Raw genomic sequence first — 10,661 nt, 5'->3', positions numbered from 1 at the left:
GGCGCCTGTAGTCCCAGCCACTTGGGAGGCTGAGGCAGGAGAATGGCGTAAACCCGGGAGGCGGAGCTTGCAGTGAGCTGAGGTCCGGTCACTGCTCTCCAGCCTGGGCAACAGAGCGAGACTCCGTCTCAAAAAAAAAAAAAAAAAGAAACTGTCTCATCTTGCAATGTAAATATGGTACTGACTGCTCCAGGATGTGTATGGGTGTACATGTATGTGTGTGTTGAGTTCCTCCACTACCTGTGCCATCTGATGATACAATTTTCACATAACTTTTCCCTCTTCAAATTACTACAAGTCCTTAATTTGTATAGGATGCCATCTGAACTTTAGTCCAAATTATCATTTGCAAATTAAGTCAGCATCTCTCCCTATTTAACCTGTGTCAAAGTCATTCCTCTTAATGCCAGAAAGAATGTAACTGCAAACATGAGCATTGAGAGCTTATCAAAGTCAGGTGATTCAGAATTTTTTAACCAATTTTTAAAATATTATCTTCCAATGAAAATACAGAATTTAAAAATTCTCATGGAAAATTAATGGAATCCGAAGAATATGGCATCCTGAAAAGAACATTTTTTTTTCAAAGAAAATTTGTTTCATGGTGACACTAAAAACAAATATAGAGGTATTACACAATATCAAACTCATCTGTAAATCAATAGCACTGTAAGATTGACTGTATTTTCCAGTTAAATAATGTTACAGGATATAATTGTTGCATTTTGCTTGATGGAAACCCTTGATACCATGAGCCATAAACCTATGGTGAACAGTTCACTTTATTATGTTCTTATTTCATACTTGTATGTAGTGAAAGCACAGTTAACACAGTACTTGCAATGTAAGATAAACTGCCATGATTTAAAAGGAATAAGATAGAGGCCGGGCATAGTGGCTCACACCTGTAATCCCAGCACTTTGGGAGACTGAGGCAGGTGGATCACCGGAAGCCAGGAGTTCAAGATCAGCCTGGCCAACATGGCGTAAACCCTGTTTCTACTAAAAATGCAAAAATTAATCAAGTGTGGTGGCACGTGCCTGTAGTCCCAGCTACTCGGGAGGCTGAGGTAGGAGAATCGCTTGAACCCAGGAGGAGGAGGTTGCAGTGAACCGAGATCACACCACTGCACTCCAGCCTGGGCAACAGTGCTGACTCAGTCTCAATCAATCAATCAATAAAGGTATAAGATATCAATTTAACAATCTTGAATTATTCAATTTAGAAAAAATCTCTTACACTGCTATGAAGTTATTCCTGAAAATGCTGTGTGCAAGCTTTATTTTGATTTGGAATTTAACAAACCTGCCAACCCAGGAGCTGATGGGAAAAACATGGTTGCATTACTCATCAAGGTAAATGGCCGACTCACGTTTTCCTTATTTCTATCTATTCAGCTCTTCATTGGCTTATTCATTCAGTGAATTCAACCTACATAATATGCAGGTTCTGTATCTCTTCTTTTTCTTGCTACTGTTCCTTTTGACTTTGATTTTTTAATATTACTTCTATGAGTAAACTGTGAAAAGGAAGGAAAGTTCAATTTATGTTCATATAGTTTGCGATTTTACTGTCTGGTAAAAAAAAAAAATGCTTTGAAAAAGATGTCAGTTTGGAAATTTTCTATATATTAAAATTATATATTAATTCTCTGAATTCCATTACAAATAGCTGACTTTGGTAAAAGCCAAGCAAAATAATTTTTACTGTAAAAATTGGGTACTGAGATGAACCTCAAGAACACTGACTACAAACAGTATCAGATTTCTTTTTTTTTTGAGACGGAGTCTCGCTCTGCCGCCCAGGCTGGAGTGCTGTGGCCGGATCTCGGCTCACTGCAAGCTCCGCCTTTATGCCATTCTCCTGCTTCAGCCTCCCGAGTAGCTGGGACTACAGGCGCCGCCACCTCGCCCGGCTAATTTTTTTGTATTTTTTTTTAGTAGAGACGGGGTTTCACCGTGTTGGCCAGGATGGTCTCGATCTCCTGACCTCGTGATCTGCCCGTCTCGGCCTCCCAAAGTGCTGGGATTACAGGCGTGAGCTACCGCACCCGGCCACAGTATCAGATTTTTGGAGCTTGCAGGAATTTTGGAAATCATCTGATCTTCTCCCTTTCGAAATGAGGAAATTAAGGCCCAGACGAAACGAATATTCAAGGCCCTACAGCCAGTATTGGTAAAACCTTGTCTATAAATATAGTTATCACTGGTTTTAACTAAGAGAAAAATATTGTAGCTCTTTATTTTTGATTTAGCTGTGTCAACCAGGAAGTTACTAATAAAAGGAATAGCATGGACTTGTGCAGCTAAGTTCTATTAGGATTATTTCAAAAAAACTTTCAGATTGTATCCCAGGAAGTTGTGTTAAAATTGTACTGACTATACTTCAGCCTAAGTGTAGGTACTGACACTTATTGACTAGCTATTTTTCTTTTAAATGTTAACTGAATAATAATGTTATAGATTACCCATTTTGTAACTTTTAAAATATATCCAAATTAAAATGTTTTTGATAAAGAATATCTGCTAGTATTCTCTGTTGGACCTCTACATGCTTGATTTTAAATCTTTTCGAAAATGTATGTAAATGCTGTTTAAAAAATATACAGAATATTAGCTTTATCCTGGCTTTGAAGCAGAATAAATATATATAAATTCCCCCACCTCCCCCCAAAAAAACCCCAAATTATATTTTCCTTAAAATAGCCATTGAACCCTTAAAAATAAATTTAGATGCTTATTTCATTACAGCTGGTAAATTCTGTTTAATTTTTAACCTTTATTATTATTATTATTATTATTATTTTTGAGACAGAGTCTCACTCTGTCACCCAGGCTGGGGTGCAGTGGTATAATCTCAGCTCACTGCAATCTCTGCCTCCCAGGTTCAAGCAATTCTCCTGCCTCAGCCTCCTGCGTAGCTGGGATTACAGGTGCGTGCCACCATACCTGGCTAATTTTTGTATTTTTAGTAGAGACAGGGTTTTGCCATGTTGGCCAGGCTGGTCTTGAACTCCTGGCCTCAAGTGATATACCCATCTCGTCCTCCCAAAGTGCTGGAATTATAGGAGTGAGCCATGGTGCCTGGCCTAATTATGTTTTTAATAATTCATAAATATTGACTTTCTTCTATAGTCTGAAGTAAGATTTCTTGTGTAGTTTCTCTGTGGGCTACAAGGAACCTCGATTCAGAGATTTTCACTGCCACTTAACATTACATATTAACAAAGAAGTACCACATTGCATTAGAAACTAGAAATATTTCTAATGAACACTGGAGCAAATTTCATTTGTAACACTATTAATAAACACTGGTACGGCAAAGGCTATGTAGATGTTTAGAATTTTTTTCTCCTTATTCTTTATACCACTTTTTCCAAATGAGTCTTGAGCAGCTAATCTTTTGCATCAGCAAAACTGTTGGAAGAAACTGTATAAATCTAAGTTCAAAATTATACAGCATTTTTATTTAACATGTTTACCGTGTTGATAGAACTGTTCTCATTGGATTACTTAATATAATGCTTTTTATAATGATTGCATTGAAATTAATTTTATTTATTGGTTACTTTGTATGCAATAAGTTTATAATCCAGTACGTACTTTTTCCTTTGAGTCTTACTGTCAGGAGGCATAATTAGGTTAGCTATTATGTTAATTTAGCAGATGGTTAAGAATAATTGGTGGTAATGTAAAATACCCTTTGGTTCAGTGGCTAAACTGGCACATTTCAATAAGCCACTTCTCCCCAGTTAGAATGAATTCTGGTGCTAATGTATTTTATTAGGACCACGTTTCAGGGCAACATTATCGAATCATATAAGTTTAACTCCTGGATTTTATAATTTAATTATTTAAGTAACTTAAAGTTTTAATTAAAGTTAATCTTGGGAAAGAGAATTTAGGAGTATATGATTACTTGTCCTACCTAAAGTGTCACTAAATTTATTCTCTATGGCTCCGAAAGTACAGAAGTCGACTTCATTCATCAGTTTTTAGTCTCTACTAAGTGTCAGGCACCGTGCCTAGGCACTAGGATTACCACAAGTCAAAGAGACATAATTTCTGATGGCATACACTTTGTAGTCTAATGGAGGATAATAAATTAGGATAGATTTAGCTGCCATAATAAAGACCCAAAATTAAAGTGGCTTAAACAAGACAGAAACCAGTTTCTCCCCCAAGTAATATCTACTGTGGCTCCATACTGTTAGGGACTAGGCTTGTTGCTTTGTTGTCCCTAAGATGTTGCTTTCTTCCATTATCCAAGATGGCTCATACCACTGTGTCTGCATTCTAGTCTGTACAAATGGAGAAGGGGAGGGCATGCCCTTCCCCTGTTAGAGGATCTCTCAGAAATGGCACACTTTCCTTCTCACATCCCATTGGCCGACTTAGCGGCCACACCCTGCTGTAGAGGAGCCTGGGAAATGTAGTCTTTGTTCTGGATGGCCTCCAATCTAGCTAAAAATCGGGAGTGTGTTTCTACAGAGGGAGAGAACAAATATGGAGGAAGAGCCTCTGTAATACAGATAAAACATGTCAAACTAATCACATAAATCAACCTAAAATTGTAGCTGTGTAAGTCTACAAAGAGAAAGAGTATATAGGGGGAATATGATGTAGAGAGGGAAATCAAGGAAGCCCTGTCTGAGAAAGTGAGAATTTACAGAAGAGTACAGCCAGAGAGCATGAGGGGAGTGTGGTGGTATAAGAATGCCAAACCATTATTAAAAATACAATTTGTTGCCTAACTTTTAGGTATCTAAAGTGATGGCAGTTCATAAACATTTTTGCTCATGTCAAGATAATATTGCATGGTAGTTTTTAGTAGCTTCATTTTGCAAATGAGAAGATTGAAGCTTTAGGGACTTGTCCTAAGGCTGCACAACCAAGGCTTTTAAGCAGTTACATGTGCCAGGCACTGTGCTAAAAATTTCATTTTTTTGTTTGTTCCTTACAGCAACTCCAAAAGGTAGCTGCTATTGTTATTCCTGTTTAGCAGCTGGGAAATGTTAAGGTTTAGATTTGACCAAAGTCATAGAGCTGGCAGATGGCAAAGCCAAAACTGACACTGAGCTGTCTCTGACTCCAGCCCCAGTGCTTGCTGCCTTTCTACTGTGCATGGCCTTCATGCTCAGTGCCATGTAGTCTCAGAGGCTGTATTCTTAGAGCTGAATTCAGGCTCAGTATGAATTAGACCCTTTCTGGTAATTAAAACCATTACAAAAGAAATTAATGACTTTTTTTTTTTTTGAGGCAGAGTCTCACTCTGTCACCCAGACTGGAGTGCAGTGGCACCATCTTGGCTGACTGCAACCTCCGCCTCCTGGGTTCAAGTGATCTTCCTGCCTCAACCTCCTGACTAGCTGGGATTTACAGACACCCGCCACCACGCCTGGCTAATTTTTGTGTTTTTAGTAGAGACTGGGTTTTACCATGTTGGCTAGGCTGGTCTCAAACTTCTGACTTCAAGTTATCTGCCCACCTTGGCCTCCCAAAGTGCTGGGATTACAGGCATGAGCCACCACACCTGATCAGAAATTAATGACTTTTTAACTCATAGATTATATTTAAAGAGATGCGTATTGCTCATAGAAAAATTTTAAGACAAAAAATATAAATTATTTGCATTTTACTTGTGTTTTTAGTATGTGTGTAAAGCACTTCGAGAGTTATATGGTATTAATTGCTCAGCTGAAGATGTTTTGAACTTGGATTCTAGCACTGATGAGAAATTCAGCCGGCATTTAATATTTCAGCTCCATGATGTGGCATTTAAAGATAACATTCATGTTGGTAAGTATACTGCTTTTTAAAAATCATGGAATTGTATTCAAAACTCATATGTTCTTGTTCCTCTTAAAATTTTGTGCATACGTATCAACTTTTATGATCATTAACTTATCCTAAAAAATGCGATGTGCGCTGAGTGCAGTGGCTTACGCCTGCAATTCCAGCACTTTGGGAGGCCAAGGTGGGTGCATCACTTGAGGCTAGGAGTTTGAGACCAGCCTGGGCAAGCTGGCGAAACCCTGTCTCTACTAATTAGCCGGGCATGGTGGTGTGTGCCTGTAGTCCCAGCTGCTCGGGAGGCTGAGGCACAAGGATTGCTTGAACCCAGGAGGCGGAGGTTGCAGTGAGCCAAGATCACACCACTGCACTCCAGCCTAGGCAACAGAGTGAGACCCTGTCTCAAAAAAAAAAAAAAAAGGCAATGTGTTTCTTCATGTTTTTAAGATGTTCCTTTAGCTTTAGACCTTTCTGTTCTAGACACATCAGCCTATTCAGGACTTCTTTGGCATTTGCATCTCTAATCATAGAGACTGGGATGGCTATCCATGTCCAAATAGTGTTTTCTGCTCCAACAGGATTTATTTCAGTTTCCTGGAAAGTTCATGAGAGGCCTTTCCATTTCAAACCTTATCTGCAATCTTGTTTCTGGATTTCTGACCTTTGCTTTGGCCTTGCTGTGGGGCTTCGGTCCCAGGTCGTATCAAAGATGGCTTGTTTATTGTTCCAGGCAGAGCTTCAGGGTTGGGATAATTCTAGAGGTAGGAGTCTGAAAGTGAAACTAGATTATTTATCTCAGTCCTGGGCATTCGGAGATATAGGCCCAGGTGTTAAACATTAAGTCAGTCCAAAGGAGAAACACAGGTAGAGTGGGAACACCGTAGCGAAGGTCTGAACAGAAGCCAAATCCTGAGAGCTTATCAAAGCAGGGTAGGGCAAGGGTCCAAACAGCAGATGATTGACTGAAGCTCAGGTAACAGGTAATTCGGTTCAGAGGTACGAGTGTCTTAGAGTTTCACAGCCACCTAGAATAAAAGGTGTGGACATAGTCACCGAAGCACTGGCACGAAAGTCAAGAACCTGATTTCTGAATTAGGGGAAGGTGGCCACAGAGACCCAGCATGCTGTTTTCACAAGGCTCTCATCACCTGCCTGTTTCCTGTCAGCTCAGCTGGACGTTCCCTCTCAGTCTGTCTCCCTAATCCTGTGAGAAACACACTCACCCATCCAAACCCAAAAAATGGACTTAGAGGCTTGGAGAACAGTGAAAGTGAGACTTTTTTTTTGAGATGGAGTCTCGCTCTGTCGCCCAGGCTGGAGTGCAGTGGCACGTTCTTGGTTCAGTGCAACCTCTGCCTCCTGGGTTCAAGTGATTCTCCTGCCTCAGCCTCCCGAGTAGCTGGGACCACAGGCGTGTGCCACTACGCTCAGCTAATTTTTTGTATTTTTAGTAGAGACAGAGTTTCACCATGTTAGCCAGGATGGTCTTGATCCCCTGACCTTGTGATCTGCCCACCTCGGTCTCCCAAAGTGCTGGGATTACAGGGATGAGCCCCTGGCCTGTTAGGACTCCGTCGCCATCAAACCGTGTGAGAAGCTGTTTCTGTCACATCTGAAACCCTAACTTAGATTAGTGTTCCTCTGGGTTGCAGAGAACGTCCAGAGCTTATTGTGTCAAAGCATTTACCACTTCCTATGGTCATTTCCTGTTTTCTTTGTCATCTCCTCTATTCTACTTAATGTTTCTCTAGGGCAGGGACTGTTTCTTTCTTTTGTATTTCCAGAGCTTAGCCCATAATGAAAATATCATTATCAATAACATTACTAATATTATTAATGTAAGAATAATAACAGCAATAATAAATACAAGTTGGCAGCCTCATCTCCCGCCACCCTGCCCTTTTCGTTCAGCTCCTGTCATGGGCCACATTCTGCAGTGCTTGGGCCTTTGCACTTGCTGATGTGGCTGTCTCACACGGTGTGGTCTGTTCACCTGGCCCTCCTTACTATTCGTGCATTCATCCAGAAGGTATTAATAAATGCCTTTAGGGACTTGTCCTAAGGCTGCACAACCAAGGCTTTTAAGCAGTTACATGTGCCAGGCATTGTGCTAATTCCTTAATTTCATTTTCTTGTTTACTCCTTATAGCAACTCCAAAAGGTAGGTGCTGTTATTCCTGTTAAGCAGCTGGGGAATGTTAAGGTTTAGATTTGACCAAAGTCACAGAGCTGGCAGATGGCAAAGCCAAAACAGAAACTGAGCTGTCTCTGACTCCAGCCCCCGTGCTTGCTGCCTTTCTGCAGTGTGTGGCCTCCTTGCTCAGTCGTATCTGAGTAAATCCCTTCCGAATGAATGCATGAATAGTGAGGCGGGACCGCCGTCAGGGTGTGGAGGCAGAGCACCAAATAGGCTATTTCTTTGCTTGCTGTTTACTGGTCGTCGTCTGCCCTGTGACGACTAGCCACAGGCCGAAAGCTGAGAATCTCTTGCTCAGGAAGAAGGAGAGAAGAGAAATTTGTGAGGTACCAGCAGTTTTTGCTACAGATATCTTCTGAAAGCAGATGGCATTCATCTGAGCTTTCAGTAAGATTTCATTGTATAGTCAAAGGTAAGAAAGGCTTTACAGTCAGAACAGCATAAGCAAAGCTATGGAGGTAAGAGTGTGCGGCTAATGGGTACAGTGAATGGTCTAGTGTGGCTGGAGAGATGTGATCAGGCCTTGTAACTGGGCTGTCACCTCAGCCCCTTTCCCCTAGAATTAGGAGCTGCCAGAGCCAGAAGTGCAGAGAATATGAAGTGATTCAGAATTTTCCCTTTTTTCTTCCCTTAGAGTATCTTTGGATGACATTTCTAGTTGCTGTTGTCAGCCTTTCAGAGAAGAGAATTCAGTTCAATGTAAGATATCCTAGCTCTTGATCTGCCTAAAAATACTCTTCTGCCAGTTTGCTGTCATACCTCAAATTTCTGACTGACTAGTCTTTTGAGTTATTTCCAGCAAATAAGATAGTTCCTGTCCTCATGAGGGTTGGGGGCAATAAGATCCTGGAAGGGAAGTAGGAAGCAGTGTGGTTTGCTGGGGCCAGTGTGTTAGCATTGATGCTGGTGACAGTCCTCATGTCGTGGTCCTGGCCATGGTTGCTCCATGCCAGGGTTCCAAGGCCTGTGGCCTCCCCAGCACTGCCATTGCCTCCGTTTCTGCAGCCGTGCACTCTCTCCTCTTACTGTCTGGGGTCAAGTAGCTGCAATGGTAAGTTTTCAGGAAGATTAGCTTGATCAGTTTGGGTTTAGATTTTGTTCTGCTGTCCTTTGACGTGTTGTGATGTCTTTCCACGTGGTGGTTACTTTCCCTCCCTCCTTCCAGAAGGAATCCATCCCGTACCAGCGTATCATTGCGAGACCAAATGCGTTTGCTTTGATTTTGACATTTAGTGCTTTGTAAGAAATTGGATTCGTTTCTTTGAGTAGGGAAGTAATTTTTTTTGTTGTTTTGTTTTTGTTTTTTTGTGAGACAGAGTCTCACTCTGTCACCTAGGCTGGAGTGCAGTGGCATGATCTTGACTCACTGCAACCTCCGCCTCCCAGGTTCAAGCAGTTCTCTTGCCTCAGTCTCCAAGTAGCTGGGATTACAGGTGCCCAGCACCACGTCCAACTTATTTTTATATTTTTAGTAGAGACGGGGTTTCACTGTGTTGGCCAGGCTGGTCTCGAACTCCTGACCTCAAGTGATCCGCCCGCCTCAGCCTCCCAAAATGCTGGGATTACAAGCATGAGCCACCACAGCTGGCTGAGTAGGCAAGTAATAAAATCTAATGTGAAGAAAGAAAATTTTGAATTTAGAGCATGCATTTGTTGTAATGTAAGGACCCAAGCCTTTCTGGTAAATAAAGTGAAGAATGAATCTAAACAATAACAGTTCTACAGATTAAAATTAAATTTTTCTTACAGTATTGCATTTCTTGAGTGTTGGTATACATGAAGCAACTTAATAGCCAAATTATTTGATTTCATGGTGTAAAATGTGAGAGTTCGAAGAAGTTCTGGATTTTCTTACCAACTTTTCATGGTACAGATAGGACTACTGTTACTCAGAGTTCTTAGAATAAATGTTGAAGTACAGTAAATGTATCAAATTGCTTTTGTTGTGGATGTTAGCTCCGAGGCCGTAGTCCATTTTGTGCCCAGTTTGAGGCAGAGGTAGGAGCAGCAGCCTGGGGGCTGATGGCTGTGAAAGCCAGGGTTTGCAGGGCATGTCGTGGCAGGTAAAAGAGAGAAAATAAGCTTTTGAGAAATTTGCCAGCACACTGACTCCCTGAGATTTCTTCAGTTCTTCTGTCTGTTAGCTGAGCAGCAGTTTCCTTACATAAACCTTCATTCTTCATTATTATTATTTTTATGATCCCTTAAGGGCACGAGGCCCTTCATTCTTTAATCATTGAATGTGAAGATAAGTCCTCCCAGTATGTGTTAATAAGTAGTGTTTTCTGGATGACAGCCTCTTAGGCTCAGGCCCTTACCAGCAGCATTGACACATCTTCTCAAATGAACTTTCCCTTCTAAGATGATTTGTTTACATCTGACACCAGGCTCCCAAGTCAATGGACTTGAAAAGGTAAACGATTTCACAAAAGGAAGGAAGTCACAGGAGTGGCATGTAACAATTTATAGCAACTTGGTTTTGAAACCAGAAATTAAAAAATGGTTTTCTGTATAAAATTGTCGTGTGTGGATTTATGGCTAGACCTTAAGATACGGTGTGTGGAAAAGAAGAATTGGGTGGGCTGGGCGCGGTGGCTCAAGCCTGTAATCCCAGCACTTTGGGAGGCCGAGACGGGCGGATCACGAGGTCAGGAGATCGAGACCATCCTGG

General features: G+C 41.3%; 1 protein-coding gene across 2 annotated transcripts in view; it reads left to right on the top strand.

Moving 5' to 3' along the window:
- Nucleotides 1-10,661, top strand: part of PRIMPOL (primase and polymerase (DNA-directed)) — a 35,201-nt gene that overhangs the window by 3,376 nt on the left and 21,164 nt on the right. For both annotated transcript variants that reach the window (XM_011959548.1, XM_011959547.1), the window contains exons 3-4: nucleotides 1,227-1,356; nucleotides 5,652-5,799. In XM_011959548.1, the coding sequence (XP_011814938.1) occupies nucleotides 1,227-1,356; nucleotides 5,652-5,799 (278 nt within the window). The remainder of the gene's footprint in view (nucleotides 1-1,226; nucleotides 1,357-5,651; nucleotides 5,800-10,661) is intronic.

The sequence above is a fragment of the Colobus angolensis genome, unplaced genomic scaffold (assembly GCF_000951035.1).
Source record: "Colobus angolensis palliatus isolate OR3802 unplaced genomic scaffold, Cang.pa_1.0 Scaffold5, whole genome shotgun sequence".
NCBI lineage: Eukaryota > Metazoa > Chordata > Mammalia > Primates > Cercopithecidae > Colobus > Colobus angolensis.
Note: the sequence above shows the minus strand (reverse complement) of the source record. Positions and strands in the feature narration are given on the sequence as shown.